We start from the raw sequence: 20,456 nt of genomic DNA on the forward strand, positions 1-20,456 counted from the left end.
AATATAAGAAAACGGAAAAAGCTAAAACAAATAACTACTTTTAATTATTTCAAGCTTTTTTAATTATTAAAAATTTAGACATATAATAAATTCTTAATATATAACAAAAAACTTTAAAATGTAAAATGTTTTTTAAATAGATATAGATTTATAAACATTTTTAGACTTTTTTCCTAATTTATTAAAAATTTGTAACTAATATTTTCTTTGCTAATAGCATATAATTCGCATACTAGCTTGTGGCGTCTCTAGTCGCAGACAATAGATTAAATAATATCTGTTTGAATACGACCCTAAAAAGTTTAAGATAGAATGTGGACTGTATTGCTATCAGCAGCAAGTTTCCGATACTAATCGCATAGGAATTGCAGTCAATGACACGTTATCGTTACATTGTTATCTTTAATTTTATTTTCTCGTTTAAAAAGATCGAGTTTCTGTTAAAGTCAAACGGTTTATTAATTATGCTAATTTCTTTTCTTTGCGCGAAAAGTTTTAATAAATTTTCTTTAATTAATATAAAAATTTACGTTATACCTAAATATCTGATATATGTTTATAATGACATTTATTCAAAAATAGATATAGTAAATCATTAGCAACGTATTTTAATATTTGCCGTAGATTATTCGATTGTTGTTGTTCAAAAAGGTTTTATGTTTGATTATTGATAGAAAGTAAATCTGAAAAATACGATTTCTTGAATGATATAAAGTTATAAAGCATGCATGCATACTCATGCTTAACGATAAAATTAGCACAATTGTTTTTGAAGATGAGCTATAGGTAAATCCATTTTTAATTTTTTGATTGGTCCGTGCAAGAAAACAACTTTATGATTTATATGCATAATAAGCATAGAAATCATGCATATATCAGCATCTCGCGCTCAATGCATGAACATATTTTAGCGTGCTTGTCATTCAAGAAATCGAGCATTGTATGATCCCTTAATGCTCATTTCCACCAATATAGATTAACTTTAATCTCGGTTCAACTTACTCTTTGTCTTTTTCTAATCTTTAGAACTAGAAAAAGACAGAGAGTAAGTTGAACCGAGATTAAAGTTGATCTGCGTTGGTGGAAACGGACCTAAGTGGCTTACATTGACAAACATAACAAATATAATAATATTGATCGATTAATTATTGTTTTGTTCATTCGAAGAATATTCACGCTAAAAAGAAATAAATTCTTGTACAATTAATAAAGTCAGTATTACGCTTCTCTAATAACTATATAGCACACGTGTTATCCGAATGTTTATACGATATTATTATGAAACTATTTATTGCAATGAGTTATGTTATATGTGACCATAGAAACTTAATACTATTTTGCAGTCTTCTCGTTAAATATCCTTACGTATATCACGGCTCAAACAATAATTTTTTTACTATCAAATAATTTATTTCTAATTCTACATTTTCCTTTTCTAGTGTAATAGGAAATAAACTTCATGCTGCAAAAAAATAGAATGCAACTTGAATTTTTGCAATTTTTTTGAATGTCTAAATTTAGTAACAATTTTGGAGTAAATATTCTTTTCCAACAAAGTCATTATTACAATACTACAAAAAAAAAAAAGAAAATACAATTTCCCTTTTTAAAAAAGATTATAGTACTTCTGATTTCTCAATACGCTAACATGACTTCAAATATACTTGAGATTGTAGTTACGATAGCACTGATAAATTTTTATCTACTAATTTTGTTTATCAAATGAAAATAGCTTAAAAATCATGGCGTTTATTGTGTGAACGTCACACGTAATCTCTTTCAGGTAAGACAGTACCAAGATTAAAATAATTAAACTGAAACAATTATCTGCCTGAATGATAGACTTAAGATACGACGCTGTGGTGTAGATTGCTATCGGCAGTTACAGATGTTTGATCGACATTTGTAGATATTCGATTGGTTAAATTTATCGCACAGGCACTGACTTCAGAATTAACATTTACAACGCTTTGTATTTGTTTCGAGTGACGTGCATTTTCGTTTGTTGATTTAGGCACAGATTCTTCTGATTTTGAATCGCTCACAGTCCGTTCTAGGGTTTCCTTCTCATTGATAGTAAACTTTTTCAAACTAATCGCATATACAGCTGATGTTTTCTCCTTTTTATCGTATCTTCTATTGATGGTGTGAGCATCTTTCACCGACTTGCATGCGTCCTCCAAAAAGTTTTCTCGCGAGCAACATTGGGAAGAACTGCAATGTTCCCCATGACATGCAATAAGGCAATCAGTTTTCTCTGTATTCGGCTTCATCTGTGATACAGATTATTATTCAATAAAGCGATTTTAAACATAAAATGATGTATTAACAAGTTATCTTACTTTATGGAATTCTGGCTGTACAGTGACCTGCGTGATACCCATTTCGACGAAAAAAGCAGTAACTTGTTCTGTAATGCTAGCATAAACCTAAAAAAACAAAAGAAAAATGAGAAAAATATATTTTTTTAATTTAAAAAAAATTGAAAAATATCGAATAAAACTATCTTTGTTTCTTAAATAACAATTAAATGTACATTGAAATCTCGTAATAGCACATGATCGTAGGTCTGAATGCTATAACTGTTGCTCCTACTTCATTCCAAATCAACAAAATTCAAAATTTTAGTGACTATTGCTACTTTCCACTCCTGCTACTCATAGCACGGAAAGGATTTTTCGCGCTATTTCGAAATTCGCTATAATGAGATTCCAGTGTATTCCCATTACATGTATAAATTATTTTAATTAACTTCATAAAATTTGTTTTTGTGTACCATTGGATTCAAAAATACAATATGGACTGTACAAATAGCTTGATGTTTTGCTAATTGCCACACGTGTAAGTCATGAACGTTTACGATACCCGGAAAAGCTACCAATAGTTCTCTTTTAAGACAATCGATATTGATGTGATTTGGAATTGTTTGTAGTAATATCAGGCCTGATTCTTTCACTGTAAAGAAAAATAATAAAACAAAACGGGAGTAAAAAAGTACAAGTATTAAAACTAAATAAATAAATTAAAGTATTTTCGAAAATTACAATATTCACGACATACAAGGTACATAATAAATTAATACTTTAACTTATTATATGTATTACGAATATAGTTTTCACTTTGTATTACTATTTATACATATATTATTTATGCTACTTATAATATTATATTTATATATAAATATACTCTTATACTATTTACGTATTATTTATCCTACTTTTTTCTTTTCTTTTATCGCACATATATTAAATATGAGTGCGAGCATGGCATGGTAGACAGCGCACTGGTCTATCATGCCAGAGATCCCGGTAAGAACCAAAATATTTACGCTCGTATCTCTCTCGGAAAATGTCGGCAACCTCCCGAGAGTGGGTCCTTGCCTACATATAAATACCTCTCAAAAAATCGGCCTTTCGGAACCGGCATTAAAAAAAACTGTAATAACCCATACGCTTGTGGCAATTGAATAATCAGCGTATGCACCACAAGCATATGAGAGAGGTGTACACAGGCCAGAGGCCTAACGTAAGAAGAAGAAGATATTAAATATATTAAAATATACTTACTGTAAGGATAACAGAGAACAAATAGCGAAATTGATGAAATAATAGCGAAGACCGGATCAATGAATTTGGCTACATCGGAATTGGTGAAATAAACTAAAATTGATACTAATATGACGAAAACACACCCAAGAACATCTCGACACATTTCTCTTAAACCTTCACTTTTTGGTATCGCAAGCGGACTTCGCCTAGTCTGTGCTGATAGTTGTTGCTCACCATCCTTTGTTTCTTGTGAACTCACATTTCTGAAATGTCAAGTGTCACTAGTAAACAATATACGTAAACCGGTTTCTATTAAAATTTTAATAAACTTTTTTTTATTGATAGAAATACATAAAGGAACATCTCGAACTTCAGAATTTTCTTATTACTTACGAAAGAAAAAACTTTAAAAAATTTTAGCATAATCTATAAAATATACATTTTAACAATATTTTGAAAACTGATAAATGTATGTGTAACTTTATTATTTCGTATATGATAAGGAGCAAAATTAATCGATACAAAATTAATCGATACAAACTTGTAAAATGTTCAAACGTACCATGTTATTGTACATTTTTTGATTAATTTGTTATAATTGGAATTTATTATAAAATGCACAATTACAAAAATTACCTGCGTAATATTACATCACCACTCTTTGTGACATGCACGAAGATGCCCTGATTGAAAGTAAATCCCCCAATCAAAATGTAGCAGAAAGCATTTAGAAGTATCCCGGAAACACCGATACACAGTACTGGCAATGGGTGATGCATTTCATCTAGATGATCGATATGCACCAATGTCTGCAATGCTTCCATCAGTAAAGAGAAACAAAAAGAAGCAAGGATGATGCAGCAGACGAGCATCGTAACAATGTCGATTCTCGCCCATCCAAACGTGTTTTTCATTCTTCTGTCCGACCATGATTCCTGTAAAGCGAGATTTCCATATTTATGTCGATTGCACGTTTGACAGAATTAATAAGAAGCTATCAATATATGTCCTTCCAACCTACAGTAAACAAAAATTGTTGTTACTGGAGACTAGGATAACTTTCCCTATTAATGTGCCTTTTAGCCAATTTACTTATTACTGAATTAATTATTGTAGTTTTAATTTTATCTGCTTGCAATCAATATCGGTTTTTCAACTACTTCTTTTTCTTATAATGTTTGTTTAATCTAAAAAATGTTAATGCTTTATAATGCTTTTGACAAAAATAGTAAACATGTTTTTGTCCCTATTAGTGAGTCCTCTAAGCGGCGATGGCCCTATCAATGTGCCTCCAATTTGTGTGCCTACCCACATTTGACTCATTTTAACATATAGTTACTAAAACAGGTAATAAATTTAAGCTAATTGTTTATGTTAATATTACATAAATCATTATTTCAATTATATTTATTTCAAAGTACACTCATAACACAACGTTCTCACCTCCAATACAGGGCACATTAATAGAGACAAGCTTAAAATATTGCGGTACGTATTGCTAGATTCACATAAATTCCTCATAGCTTTCGAAAAATATTTAAAATACTTTAATACTCAAAAAATAAAATATTATCTTCGATATCGTATGCATTAATAATTTAACTAAACTAAAAAAAAATTTTTTTCTTATTTATTTGTGCTAGTTTTCTTTATGACTTATCGAAATATATAAAAGCACACTAATAGGACACGGTAAATTATAAAAATGTAAGAATATAGATATTTATTTCCAACAAACAAAATATAATATCCCTCAATGTAATTCTTCTACAATTTTAGTTTTATAAAAAAGATTAAAATTAAAGAAATTGAGAAGATACTTTTTTAATCTCTATTTTTGAGTATTATTGAACGTACCTTCGTCTTTGTCGATAAGGATGTAACAGAACCTTGTTCCTCACCGTTAATACAAATGGACGAATTTCCTAATGAATTGCAGTTACTGTTGTTACTGTATCTTTCACGATAACTATACTGTAAGCAACATATAATTACTCAACATATATAATTATGTAATTACGAATTTGCATTATAGAGAATATACTATTATACATAATGTTTAAATGTTTTAGTAACACAAAATTGTCTCTAAGACTCTTTATCAATTTATTGCATGTCACATGCATATCGAGTTTCGCTAAGGATAATCCACATTGTTATGAATCTGGTTCACTTATTAAAGCGATGTGTATCACAAGTTTTAATAAAAACATTCTAGATTCTCTCTCAGTATTTTCTTAAAATTTTTGAAAATATATCAATTCATATGGAAAAAATAATATCTCACGCGAGGTTTCTATCTGTGTTTTCATGTGAATCGCATCAGCAAACAAAGACATATATGTATGTATATAGGTTAGATCAAATAAATGTAATTAGCAGTATTTTTTAGTCATATTTTTATGGTTAAATTTTATTAAAAACAGGCTGCCACCATGCTGTTTCTGTACGAAATAGCGAGTCGCGAGAACAGATTTTAACACTCTGTCAGGAGTTTGTTAAAAAGTTTTATAAAAGTCTGTTACCTTGTCATATATATGTATATATATATTATGCAATTTATTTTTATTTTTCTGTTCAAGCTATCTTAAATTGATAAAAATAAAGAATAACGTTCAAATTATTTGAGAGCAAATTTTTTTGTAATTATATGACTTTTACTACTTCTTATTTATATTTATCGATTGCGTTATAATACCATTAATATAGCAAAGGATTAATAAGGATAGTTATTATGATATTTAACCCGTATTAACTATAGTGTCGTAGAAAAATATTATATTGAAATTAGTGTATATTATAGGTCTAATAAACCCACGACACCTGCAGTTAAGGGTTATTAAGAGTAAGGCCCTAATTTAATTACCAAGAGAAAAGTTAAGTTTCTCTTTGATAGTATCCGTTTATGATATGAGAAATTACGTCATAAGAAATATATTTAAAATTACTACGTAATAAACTGTAGTTACTAGATCAAAAGATTAGTATGACACCGTGCGCATAGATTTAGGCTATTTTGTGAACGACTGACAAATACGAATTTTACGGATCTTTCGCACTTACCTTGATCGAAGCGATGCAACCAATAAGTGCCACGATATTGCAGAGCATATGGTAAGCATTGAGAAGAAGGGTCAGCGAATGCGTTATATGACTGGCGACGATCTCGACCAAAAAGAAGGCCGTGGTGAAGAACAACACCAGGTACAGTTGCACCGGTTGAAGCCTCCTGAACCACTCTTTCACAGCCATGACCCTGTCCACAAAGTCATGTAAACGTTTTTACTCTCTGTAGCGATACCGCGTATATAGAGATCACTGTTATTCTATAACGGTTACACGATATTGTCGCAACTAATTATTTCATACTGCCTACAACCGTATTCAATGTCATATAAACTTTACTTACGATAATTTGTAAGATGTATATCTTCGATCTTTCTTCGAACTTTTATGTGAGACGAAATTTTATTATAATACTCACTTACAAAAATTTATTGATTTTATCGCAAGTTAAATTTATTTTTCTGAAAATTTTCGAAATACGTTGACTTATGTTAAAAATAGAATTGTATGTAAAAAATAAAGACGGCGATCATTTTTTCACGTAAGAAGCTTACTTTGTATAAATCACAATTAATTTAGACTTTGATATGCAGAATATTAAATTATCTATTTGGAACGATAATTTGTTGTGCATTTATAAATTGTTAAGGTCAATTTATATACAAAAGAAAATTGAATTCAATTGAATAAGTGATTTGAAGAGAGTGGTTCAATTCACAGTTTTGCTTTCATTGGCTGGAAAAGTTAAATACTGCAGTTAAATACTGCAAAAGTTAAATGCTTCTTTAATAATGACATATATAGATAAGGAAATGAGTTCTCTAGGGGGGAAGATTATTGTTTATGAGATATTTTGCAGTCACATAAAATTGATTGTGACAAACATATATGTATTATGCAGAGAGACAAAAATAAATGCGCTGAATATATAGCATTCAATAAACACGATCTCTATTAGCTTTTCAATCAAACACAAGCGAACTTTTTCATAAATAAACTTTACTAAATAAAAATTGTCTTTAAATTTTGCACAAAAAAATGCCTATTTTATTTTTCATTTAAAATTTTTCTGAGATTATGTGCATATCTTATTTTATAGCATCATTTGGTAATTTGATTCGAACTTCAAGATTCACAAAATAGATTAAATGATTGGTGCTACTCTTTACGTAAATGCGTAAAATTATAAAAGTTTTATTTAAAGATTACAATATATAAATAAATATATTTAAAGTATGTGTGGAAATGATTTATAGTGAATTTATAGCGGTCTTATACTTATTAAAATTTCAAAACCTTGCTGCTAAATGTAATAAATAGACGTGTAATCATTATTTTGATGCGATGAAATCGATTTCTTTTTCCTCCCATGAAAAAATCACAGAGATTCTGAAAGTAGATGTAAAAAAAAACGCCCGTGTCTCGGCGTTTTACTAGATCAAGATCAGTTAATGTTTTTTAAGTATAATCAAATGTCTTTTTATAATACTGTATAGCACAGGTTTCCTCCTATGAAAAATTCAAAGAGATTCTGAAAGTAGATATTAGGAGCATCCACTTCGCTCAAAATACATTTTCTTTACAGATTTTTTTCCACCGAATTTGGGTGAATTCATTGATAAACATGGTGAACGCTTTCATCAAGATATTACGATCATCGAGAAACGCTTCAAAGGAAAAGACATCAAACACATGCTTGGTGAGAATACCATTGGTCTATTGTTCGTGATATTCAACCAGAATTATATAAACGACAAATCAAACGACCAAAATTCTTATAACAATTATAATTATAATTGTATTATTATTATTATTATACTAAAATTTGAAAATATATAAAAAAATAATTCTCAATTGTTTTTTTTTATTCGGATTCATCGCATAATTTCACATGTAAAACGTCAATTATTTATTTAAAAAAATTATTATATTTAAAACAATTATAAAAAGCCAATATAAAGCAAATACGATAAATGGCTGCATAAAAAACGTTAACGATTTGATCTAGTAAAACGCCGAGACACGGGTATTTTTTTTTATTTTTTCTACTCTCAGACTCTCTTTGATTTTTTCACGGGAGGGAATATGTGTTGTACTGTGTTATCACTCAAAACATTTATTGCACGTCTAGTACATTTAGCGGCAAAATTTTGAAACTTTAATAATTAATAATTAAATTTAATAATTAAATCCGTTATAAATTTATTACAAATTATTTCCACACACACACACTTTAAATCTTTATATTTATTTATAACTTTTCAATAAGACTTTTATAGATTTATATAAATTTATTCTTTTATTTTTATTCAAAAGGCATGCTAAAACAATTAATCATGGAAACTTGGAATAGCTTCTGTATAGCAAAGTATTAAAACATACCTTTTACGATCTTTATGAACAAATCGTGAGGAATCAAGATCGATGGCAGGATGTAAAGTTTCACTATATTGCACAGTGGCGAAGAGAAAGAAACACTGCTTTTGAGTGACTGATATCACGTTCCTTACCGATTAAGCAACGCTTTTCGAGATAATAGAAGATATTCGCAGGTAGATCGATAAAAAGTAGACGTTTGACTGAACGAGTAACCGACGTTTTGCGGATAAAACGATATTGGAGCACGGAGCGGTTAGATGTCCGCAGTTGTCTATCCGTTGAACCCGATGAATTGAATCGTTCTCCGTCCGTTAATTTGTGCGTCCGTAACTAATTTTTAGTTCCTTAGACCGGTATTTATCCGTGATGAATCGTCCGCGCAAATGATCTGTATAGTCGCGCGACTACCATCAGTTACTGTCACTTCACCAGATAATCTGCATTTCGTGATGTGCGCGCGCGTCGTTCGATCTCGATCTTGATCTTGATGTTAGATTCGTGTACCTGCACAATGATGCTGTTGTTTAATCGTACGATCGTTTACCAGAAGATGTTCGTTAAGTCGATAAATTGCTTTTTGTCTCTTCTAAAATATTCGTTCTCTGATCTCACGGTGTCAGTTTCTATTTCATCTCGGAGCACAGAGAGAAGAGCACTCTCGCCCACGTCGGATGTTAACGTGATGAAGAAGACGACGCAAGATCGTTTTCACGCGACGCCGACCTTCGACAAGACAATTTATAGTCAACTACGCGTGCATCCGTTTAATCATTACTGTTATATCGCGGCGTACAGTGAATTTCGTGAATCGGGAATTTTCGATACATAGGACATGGACTGAACTGGATCACCACTTGGTATGTGCGCTACATCGGAAGTATATGATATACTCAAATGATCAACTTTGTTGTTATTCATACATGTAATTATGTTTGACTGCCGCATAACTATGTTTGACAAAGCAAAACCGCAAACAAGAAAGTAAACCACGTGCTTTAAAACCATGTAATCTAAAATCAAATACTAGAGTGATGTTGAAATACGACATGACGTCTGTTTCAGTCTACTAATATTTGTAAATTTGAAAATGAACTTCGAAAGATTTATGTATATTGTCCTAAATACAGGAATCGATTCTGTTGTCTATGACTGCAGTACAACTAACATATCTCTATTAAAGGGAACTATATCTATAATATACTGCATTGTAAAATATTAACCAATTCGGCCGTTTTTTATTTATAATATTCAATAAAAAAAATTATATTCCAAATGCACTTCGAAAGATTTACGTTTTGCTAAATGTATAACATAACTAAAAAAATAATTTTTGAGTTATTACCATGAAAATATTAGGTATAAAAGTTACTCTATCAATAATTAAAAGTAAACTAACTTAACTTCACAATCCGTCCATCAAATAACTATGTTGTTCTTAAGATCTTCAAAAATAATATCTTCTACATAATATCTTCTACAGGAGTAACACATTTTGAGTTATCGTTTTTGTAAATAAAAAGGAGAATTTTTCACAGAGAACATTTAGAGTTAATACAGTTCCAGTTTCACTAAAAAAATTCATATCTGTTTACGAGAACAAAATAGGGGGGAACGTATCAACATGGCTCGTTTCGATACCGATCTAAATTGAGAGCGTGCAGATTTCTCGAGTGTACACAACGAGTGCAATTCGTAGCATGTCACACATACATCGTATTTGACATGTCTGCGTATGATCTGAAAGGGGGACTGTCAAAGCGTTAGTTGCGAACATCCGGGCGCAGTAATGGGCTTGAACAACGAAATTCCCTCTCCAACAATCGACGTCATCTTGAACGATCAACACATTGTGACACATTGAAAACGTAAAAACGCGACAAAACTATACTGAGAGACAGTTACGTGCCGGTAGATAGTTACGTCGGAGCGATTTATAACTGATTCTACATGTTTGTATTTTCCCCGACTCTCCATTAAGGCAAACTGGAAGATTTTCAAAAACATGGTTGTTGCTATCTTATCGGGAGACTTATTCAAATAATGCAGTAACAGCGATAACTCTTTTTTTAACATATTGCCATTTAATACGTTCTCTAATTCAGTGTTCTAAAACGTTTCGAGTTTATTGCATATAACATACAGCTGACTTGCAAATTGTCGCGAACAATTATTCACAAATAATTCGTGATCTGCGCAAAAATTACGTATGTATATTTATAATATGTATTTATATGTATTTATATGTGCGTACATACGTGTATAGATATTTTTTTCAATACTCTTTCGAAGAGACGCTTTATCTCTATGATAATGAGAAGTTGTATTGACCTTTGAACTTCAGGGAGTTGTTGAAGATATTTGTAAGAATATCAACACTCTCGGAAAGAGGAACACAATTATCGCATTCTATATAGTGACATTCCGTATTACTTTTTACAAAATTTCCGCCGAAGATATTCTTGAAGAGAGCCGAATTCGCACAATGCGCGCATATTGCGGAGGCGGACTAACGTTCGTTTCTGATCACGCGTAGATTATATCGGCAGCCCATTGTGATGGCTACAAAAAAAAACAGCAAGCGAGACTATGTTAGATAATCAAGGATCCAGGGACGTTTAGGCTTTCTCACTATCTAAACCTCGATAAAAATCTAATGTTATCATAAAATTTCAAGGATTAAACGTATTCTAGTACAGGTCTGTAACTGCATGTTGTACTCCTATGTCTCTTTTAACTTATTAAAAAGCATTACGAAAATATGTGTAGAGTACTGACTAATATATTTGTACTGGTATTACAAAGAAGGGTACAACGTTTTTCGCAATTGTTTGAAGTTTGTTTTATTTCTACATTTCCTTATATATTTTTTTCGTAGAGACCGGAAATGATCATAATAATGACACTACATTCAAGAAAAAATTGGTACATTGAAATAAAAATAATAAAATCCTTGTTCACATCGTTACAAAGTCAATTATGCTTTAATCATTTAAAAACTAATTCAGAGAGTTGTTGATCCAACTCTTTGAATTACTTTTTAAATAACTGAAATATAATTGACAGCGATTTCATAACAAAATGAATAAGGATTTTATTCTTTATTTTGATATATATGTTAATTTTTCCTTGAATATATAGAATCATTATTATATAATTTTCCAAGAAGAAGAATGCATTAAAAAATGTAGAAACAAAATAATTCTTGAACGATCGCGAAAAAGTGGAAGTTATTCTCGTTTTTACATAAGTACTAGAGATTTATCGATAAAAAGACAAAAAAACAAATAGGACAATGAAAGCCGGAATTATGTTGCACAAAACAAGTACATACCTAATTAAATTGAACAAAAGTTAAAATGATGAAGCCCCTTTTGGTCAAGATCGATGAAAGATAATATATGAATCAAGATATTACTACTCGTAAAAAGTAAATTATCTAAAGCTTTAAAAAATTTTCCTATTTTATATTACAAACGTTCCATTATATACACACTTGCTACGACAATCACACTGAAATTCGTTTGTCACGCAAGTAGAGTTCGAATTCGAAAACGGTTCTTTATCCACAAGTGGAGAGCTGCTCGTTAAGTCTTATCGACATCGTTTGCGCGTAATTATAGCTTCGTTTTACAACAGCTATATACACGTCCACATATTCTGTTTTTTAGAATATAATCATTGCAAAATATGATAGAACTGCTATAAAAAAGTAAAGAAAATATAAATCTTCACAATAAAATTTTCATATTAAAATTTTCACAATAAAAATCCTATAAACATGGTTTTGATTTCTAATTAAAGCGTGCTTTCATCGCGCTCAACAAACGTTCACTATGTGACAATCGGTCACAAGTGACATTTATTTATTGAAAAGTGTGATATAATTATTAATTTGATAAGTTTATTAACGTATTTCGTACATGTGTGATTAAACTTCACATGTGACATATTATCAATAAATAAATTGAAATTCTCTCTATCACTGGTTAATTAAAAAAAAAGCAGTAACTCAAACTTTCTTAATTTTAAATAATGCAGTCGATTCATAAAAAAGTTCACTCGGTTCAAAAAAACAATCTCAAAAATTTAATTTTTGGATTACACTGTATTAATTGCACTACAAGATTATATTTTAGATTAATAATTATCTAAATTTTATAAAATATATTCTTAATCTCTCTCTCTCTCTCTCTCTCTCTCTCTCTCTCTCTCTCTCTTAATACATATTATGTTTGCATATTATTTATAAAAATTAGGAACATATTTATATCAGATAATATTTATCCAAAATGTAATGTTGCAAACTAATACAGTAAGTTTAAGAATTAAATTTTCTGAGATTATTTTAAATGAAATTATCGAAAAATCCATCTCAATATCAAATATTTTTTTAAAAGTTACAATATCTTAAAATCCTTTTTTATATCTCAGACTTGTTTTCGTATGATATCCGTACGATATATATGATAACTGATTGATGTTTGTTACCAGTTCCGACATCTTTGATAATACAGTTTTATTATATAAATGACAAACAAAATGTCTTCATAAATAATTCATCATACGAAATACAAGCGCATTAAGTATACAAATAAAATTTTATAATCAAGGACAAATTTCTAAAACCGACATTAATGTTTCAGGAAATAGAAATTTTTTTCAAAACTCATTTAAGAAATTTAATTAAGTAACATATGAGATTATATCTAAGATTTAACGAAATAAAAATTATTTTAATTATTACTATTTTTAACATATTTAAAATTATTATTTTGGATTAATATTTTAACCTACTATTTTGTTTGTGTAATCAGCAATTAGCTACTTTCTAATAAATAATGAGTTAAGAGAAATGTTGCAATTTAGAGATCGCTATCAATTTCATAGTGACACAAAATAGTATTATTATGAATGTTTTATGTATATATTACTACTGCATGGTTAATAGATGCTGAAAGTAAATACAGGAAGTGACAATTATTTGCGAAAAGAAAACCCGATCAACTGATTCATGCATTTCTCTTGAGTCTTTCTCCAGTTTTTTCCTTAGAAATTTTTTATGTAGATAGTAGTTCTCTCAGTTAGATGATCGTCATGTAGTACTTATCAAAAAGCATTTTCTTAATTTTGGAACTTGTATTTCTCAAAGGATGATTTGTGTATGTGTGTGTGTGTCAGTTAATTTTAATGTAAACGTGATATGACTACTTAAAGATTAGCACTCAAGTTATTGAGAAATGATGTAGTAGTAAACTGTGAATATAATTCAGTCAATGTTAGTGTGAGATAAAAATTGTGCATTATGATTTATCACATTTCAATAATCGCAATATATAAAAAATTACGTTTATTTATTATTTATTTAACATTGGAGATATAATCTTCAATAAGATTCTTGTCTCACAATTGCAATTATCCTTTTCTAAATTTTACAATTTTTTATAGAATCTATAAATCTTTCGTTTAAAAGTAATTGAATAATTTTTTAATTTATTTATAAATTACATTAATTACATCGATAATAATCAAAATTTTTTGCATATTTTATAGAATATTTATAGAATATTTTCTTTAATCGTCTTTTTTATCCAAGAAATAAGAACTATTCAAAACCAACATTTGTATTAGCAGCTCGTTTAGCTTTCTGTAAATAATTACATTTACATCTTATAAATGAAATCAATTATTTTGGTACGTATGCAATTGTCGAAATTATATATAATTTTGTTTTAGCTCAATAAATGAAAGTTGCTAATCGCCGCTATTGTATACACCTCTTGTACACACTTGTTTAATAAGAGAGTTTTAAGTTATTAAGTAGTAAATCTATGTGCGTGTGTGTATAAAACTGAGGAGACTCTTCACTGACTCATAAATCCGCTCAAACTTGACCGCTCGACCATGTCTGTTTAATTCGTAGCTTTCACACGGGCAACGTTCGTTTAATTATTAATGACTTGTAAAATCCGTATCATGATCGACAGCGTAGTAAATATAAATAAAATATAGAGGCTTATCTAAGTAACATTTCTCGTCTGGGTGCAACGTCGGGATGCAACTGGGGACAAGAATGAGATAAAATGACGCTCATCTGAATCCGTTTTTTTCAGCAACAAAATCTTCATGTCTTTTAGTCTCTTTTTTTGTGCTGATGTTGCTTTCCATTGATGGTGTCCGTTTCTGCGACGTCATAATAAAGAATATACATAATAACAATACATCAAACAAATATATGTATTTTTATTAGTAAGAAAAACAATATAGTAAAATTTAAGCAACTAGCACATCCTCTGCGCGCGCGTAGCGCGCGCTCCTCCATTATACTCTCCTTTTTAGATATTATGAAATATAATATTACGAATGTGGATTCAAAATGTTTGAATAAGATAAATGACCGAATCGTTATGGCGGGTTTAAAAATTTAAAAATCAAAAAGGAGGTTGAATCAACATGGCGGATGGAATTCTTTAGTTAAATACCATAAACAATTTTATAATACAATTATTTATTATCGAACGTTAATGTTACCATGTTGCTTCCTTTTATTTGTTTTACGTTAGAGGAGAAAATCTTCGTACACCTTCTGCCAGGTGATGTTTCATTTGAACATCAACCTGACCAGAGGAAGACACCTGGCGCCCGAACTCACCGCGTGTGTTGGATTTGTTCAGTTCGTGTTGTCTATGAAACGCCGAATGAATTATTTAATTATTAAATTTTTTATATGTATATATGCATCATATAGACCTCTGTTATACAGCATGCTTTACGCCGAAGTTATAACATCGATATATGAAACTGGCCAATCATAGCTATTCCTCTGAAGAATGGAATGACTGTGATTGGTCAGTTTCATAACATTGATGTTATAACTTCGGCGGCTTCGGAGTAAAGCGTGCCGTGTAAACGTAGTAATAGATATTAGGTCTGTTCTTTATTCCTGCACTGTCTGAACTGATACACATGGTGAAATTAGAGATCCTTAATTGCTGGATTTACCCTGCATCCGATTTGCGTCGTACGAAGCTCTGCAACCAATCAGAAAACAGGATTCCGATGATATGAACCAAAATCCATCGGAATCCTGTTTTCTGATTGGTTGCAGAACGTCGTACGACGCACATCGGATGCAGGGTGAATCCAACATATGGCATGGTCCCATGGTGCGGAATTGGCGGAATGTTCGTGATTGGTCGTGGTTTCATTCCGCCGATTCCGCCGTTTTCTGTTGTGCAAATTAATTTCTTTTGCGGATTCCGCTGATGCATGCGTGTGTGCGTGTGCATGTACATACATGTACTTATAAAAAATTACCTCATTAATCCGATTTAGGCCCGATTGTTCCACCTTTCGGTAAATTTTACCTGTTGGGTAAGTAGCAAGATTATCCAATCACATGCGCAGATTGCCAGATTTACCTAACAAGTAAAATTTACCAAAAGAACAACCGGCCCTTAAACGGAGAAAAGTCTCTTTTATACAAACGCATGATTAATCACCATGCTGAGATGTGTCGGATTCCTACCTGAGTGTTCTCCGGGTGTCATTCTTATTTAACGTTCGATAAATAACAAGATTAAAGTGATACCTGAGTGGCACTCGAGTGATAATCTGAACATAACCCTGAAGGTAATTAATTAAGTCTCCAGATAAATACAGAGGTCAATATGGTTAGAATGTCGTATAAATAGCATACAGAAAGACGAAAATGTAAATCAAAATCAAAATGGGTACACAAAACGAAGTCAGCAATGTCCCTGTCATATATATGTGTGATTTCCGATCTGCAGGAATACATTTTCCTATGTCTCATTGAGCGGAACTTGCGGATGCACAATCAATGCGAGCCAATGACAAACGCTATTCCGGTAGATCTAATGAAAGTGATCTACGGGATCTTTTGCGATTGGTCAGAGTTAATTGTGCATTCTGCAAATTCCGTTCAATGGGACATAGGAAAACACATTTTAGCGGAACGGAATCGGCGGAATGAAGCCAGGACCAATTACGAACGTTCCGCCAATTCCACATTGTGCCAATTCTGCACCATGGAACCGCGCCATAAGGCCTATGGGTCGCAGCACAGACTAATCAGAATCATTCCTTTTCTCCCATTCCATGAAAAAGAAGAATTTCGATTGGTTGATTCCCTTATGCACTATGCGTTATGCTTTATGCAAAAGTTTGTGTCGCGGCCTTTAAGACCATTCCACACAAACTTGCATAGTCGCATAAACATGTGCATAAAGAAAATCATCCAATCATAGTTTACGTTTGTCTTTATGACAGAAATGTGATTAGATAATTTTCTTTATGCATATGGTTATGCGACTATGCAAGTTGTGTGGAATGCCCGTTAGTCATGATCTTATCAAAGATTTATCATTCTAGTCACGTGGCTTAATCTGTGAAGTGAAATGACTATAATTGATGCTACTACGATAAATATGAAAAAATATACATACGTACTACATATATAAAAAATTGTGATATTGACAATACAAGTGAACTTACTGTCTACTGTCAATATATGTAAAAAGCCACATTTGTAGCCACGTTTCTTTCTTTTAAAATTGTTTTAAATATACTGAAATAATCACTTTCCAATTTGTATTTTTAACCTGGATATTATAGAAATACAGTTTATTCTATAGAATGTTCAAGCTTTTGAAATCAATAAAAAATATTGGTTATTGTTTCAATGATCGTGTATTAAGGGGCTTCTAAAGTGCTGAATGGGTAATTTCAGCGAAATCGGTTGAGAATTGATCGAGAAATTTCTGATCTATTTCGGAAGCTGGTTTCAGCCTAAATCACTTCAACGTTAAGTAATAAATAAAATTGTTATTTCTGACCCCATCTTAATTACGGATTAAAATTTTACGTATTTCGTATTTAAATTTGTTCGCGCGCGCGATGTATGTATGTACTATAATTCTGGGTTAGGTACGATAATTTTACGGCCCTGGTACGATCGGCCATTGCTTTTAGGTTACACTGATCGGAACTTGCGATAGTAATAGGCGGTACAGTAGTTCACAGTAGTTCCGCTTGTCAGCTTCTGTCTTTCCGCGAGTTCTGATTGGCTTCCGCTTTTCCGCTTTCTACTTTTCCGCCAAGATGTGAACACTTCCTAAGCGTATTTTGAAAATTTTGATTACGGGCATACGGGCCTATAATTTTTATATCATGGGAATCATGGATCATGGGATCGCCTAGCGCTTAGCACAAGTGTTTTCGTTCGCTAGTCGTTACTGGTGTCTCGTCTCTAGTCGTGTTTCGTGCATTTGTTAATCAGTATATCGACTCACGAACTCATGTTCTTGATTCCTGAATCCTGCGTTTCGTAGGTAGGGCGACTATTCAGGTTTCCTAACTTGAATAGTCGTCAACTTTAACGATTAATCTCAGTTCGCTGAGCAGAGTGAAGCTTTTGTCTATTAGATTCACTCATTTCGTGCGAAAACATCGAATAAGTCTAATTCTCTCAATATCAAAGGTATGGTAACTTAACTCAATAATTATCTTGATGTCCTTCATAGATATCTTGTTGTCTAATTTAGTAAACAAAATGATTATTTGTAGATTATGGAAACGTCGGACAACTCAGTAGAACCTGCTAAGGTCGCCGAGGAAAGCGAAAACGTACGTATCTGCAATTTTGTAAAATAGAAAATATTTTTTTATTTGTGTCTGTTTATTGACTTTACACTTATTTGGCAAATATGAAATTAATTATTGTTTGTTATCAAACAAAACTACCTCATGATCTTTATTTTTATCCGTTTTAACATTTGTGTTAATGTGTATCATTTATTTGTAAATATCTATTTACAATTTCGTTGCACGCAGTGTGAGGAGAATATCAAAGGCTACGTAGAGCCTAGATTTGAGTGTCCTATATGTCTAACATGGCTACGCGATCCAGTTTTAACATCTTGTGGCCATAAATTTTGTTCTCAGTGCATTTACACTTGGCTTAAGTAAGTTGTATCATTTCATTAATGATTCTACCGTTGTATATAAGTTGACTGGTCATTATGAATTATTAGGAAAGAAGGCGCTTGCTGTCCAGTTGATAGTCAACCTTTGAAATCTGAAAACCTTTTCCCAGATCTTTATACCACTAGAGAGATATCTCAGAAACGTACAAGTTGTATTTATCAGCAATTTGGTTGTCAAGTAAAATTGTCTCCTGTGGATATGGAAACGCATATCACTCAGTGCACATATAAACAAGATATTTCAGAGCCTCGAGGTATATTTTATATAATACAAATTAATATACAAAGTAATATAAATTGCCCCTACTTTTTAAAATTAATTGTTATAATTGTCTGATAGTACAAAATAGCACTAATGCAATGTCTGTGGAGTCAAAATTATGGGATCCACCTCTAAAAAATAGGATACAAGTTGCAGACAAGGAAGAGCCTTCTCCTGATTGGCAACAATTGCTCAAGTAATTTAAATATGATTTTAAAAAGATTATATTTATATATACTGAAATACATACGAAAGATATAAACTTTGTTTTTAGAAATCTATATGAAAGAATAGTAGTTTTGGAACAAGAAAACCGGGAGCTCTCTATAACAGTATCTAATCAGAAAAATCAGCTAGCGGCTATGTGTCTACGAAATTGTAATGGAGTTTATATATGGAGACTGAAATCTTTTCAAGAAAAACTCGACGCTATGACAAACGATCCACAAAAAATGTTCTATAGTCCAGGTTTTTATACAAGTCCAAACGGATATAAGATCTGTGCGAGGATTAATATATCGTCCAAGAATCACGATTATCTGTCTTTTCTTTTACATATTATGAAATCAGAAAATGACGATGCTTTGGACTGGCCGTTTAATGGTACAATGTTTTTTGCATTGGTACATCCACAAAATTCGGAAAAAAATATATGTGAAAAGACATCGTCAATATCAGGTCTTGAGGCATTCCAAAAACCCATGTGTGAATTGAATAAACGTAGCTTCGGTTATACAGAATTTATATGTATACGCGACATAACTGATTTTCTACAGCACGATACTTTAATTTTTAAAATTGAAGTTTACCCTATATCTTATAGAGATAACATCAAATAGTTATTATGAATTGAAACATGAGTAAACTTTATAAATAACATACACATATATGTATAAATATATTTATATATAATTTTTATATGTACTACAAAGTGTTCCATTTTAATTCTCCCAGGTAAATATCTCGAAAAATATATAAGATACGAAAAACCATCTCAGACAAAAGTTATAATAAGGGATGCGTTCCGAGTTATGCATGAAGCACGTAGACTGCATAGACAATCGTTCCGATTCGAACCAATGTATTTATTGGAAGTATTTTAGTAGCGCTGAGAATTTCCTAGATTGTGCTATCCGTATTGAATTCTTAGCACTTCTTCCAGTGCATTGACTGCTTTAGGGATTCTATTTCGACTTG

At 31.2% G+C, this 20,456-nt stretch overlaps 2 protein-coding genes across 9 annotated transcripts; one reads left to right on the forward strand and one right to left on the reverse strand.

Moving 5' to 3' along the window:
* Nucleotides 1-1,670: 1,670 nt before the first annotated feature.
* Nucleotides 1,671-12,342, reverse strand: ZnT77C (Zinc transporter 77C). 5 transcript variants are annotated; one of them, XM_018507501.1, is made up of 8 exons: nucleotides 12,325-12,342; nucleotides 6,612-6,804; nucleotides 5,406-5,522; nucleotides 4,185-4,483; nucleotides 3,567-3,811; nucleotides 2,777-2,955; nucleotides 2,343-2,429; nucleotides 1,671-2,273 (listed from the first exon to the last, which is right to left on the reverse strand). In XM_018507501.1, exons 2-8 carry the CDS (start codon nucleotides 6,798-6,800, stop codon nucleotides 1,845-1,847), a joined length of 1,545 nt encoding a protein of 514 aa, XP_018363003.1. In that variant the 5' UTR covers nucleotides 6,801-6,804; nucleotides 12,325-12,342; the 3' UTR covers nucleotides 1,671-1,844. The 5 variants fall into 5 exon arrangements, with proteins under 5 accessions (XP_018363003.1, XP_018363000.1, XP_018362998.1 ...); XM_018507498.1 differs by lacking the exon at nucleotides 12,325-12,342 and adding an exon at nucleotides 9,498-9,567 and having other exon boundaries at nucleotides 6,612-6,805; XM_018507496.1 differs by lacking the exon at nucleotides 12,325-12,342 and adding an exon at nucleotides 8,997-9,014.
* On the forward strand, nucleotides 9,775-20,128 carry LOC108761134 (TNF receptor-associated factor 6). 4 transcript variants are annotated; one of them, XM_018507504.1, is made up of 6 exons: nucleotides 9,775-9,850; nucleotides 18,579-18,638; nucleotides 18,846-18,976; nucleotides 19,046-19,251; nucleotides 19,338-19,455; nucleotides 19,534-20,128. In XM_018507504.1, exons 2-6 carry the CDS (start codon nucleotides 18,582-18,584, stop codon nucleotides 20,096-20,098), a joined length of 1,077 nt encoding a protein of 358 aa, XP_018363006.1. In that variant the 5' UTR covers nucleotides 9,775-9,850; nucleotides 18,579-18,581; the 3' UTR covers nucleotides 20,099-20,128. The 4 variants fall into 4 exon arrangements, with proteins under 4 accessions (XP_018363006.1, XP_018363005.1, XP_018363007.1 ...); XM_018507503.1 differs by lacking the exon at nucleotides 9,775-9,850 and adding an exon at nucleotides 10,604-11,038; XM_018507505.1 differs by lacking the exon at nucleotides 9,775-9,850 and adding an exon at nucleotides 11,088-11,197.
* The last annotated feature ends 328 nt before the right edge of the window (nucleotides 20,129-20,456 follow it).

Source organism: Trachymyrmex cornetzi, unplaced genomic scaffold (assembly GCF_001594075.2).
Source record: "Trachymyrmex cornetzi isolate Tcor2-1 unplaced genomic scaffold, Tcor1.1 scaffold24, whole genome shotgun sequence".
Lineage (NCBI taxonomy): Eukaryota > Metazoa > Arthropoda > Insecta > Hymenoptera > Formicidae > Trachymyrmex > Trachymyrmex cornetzi.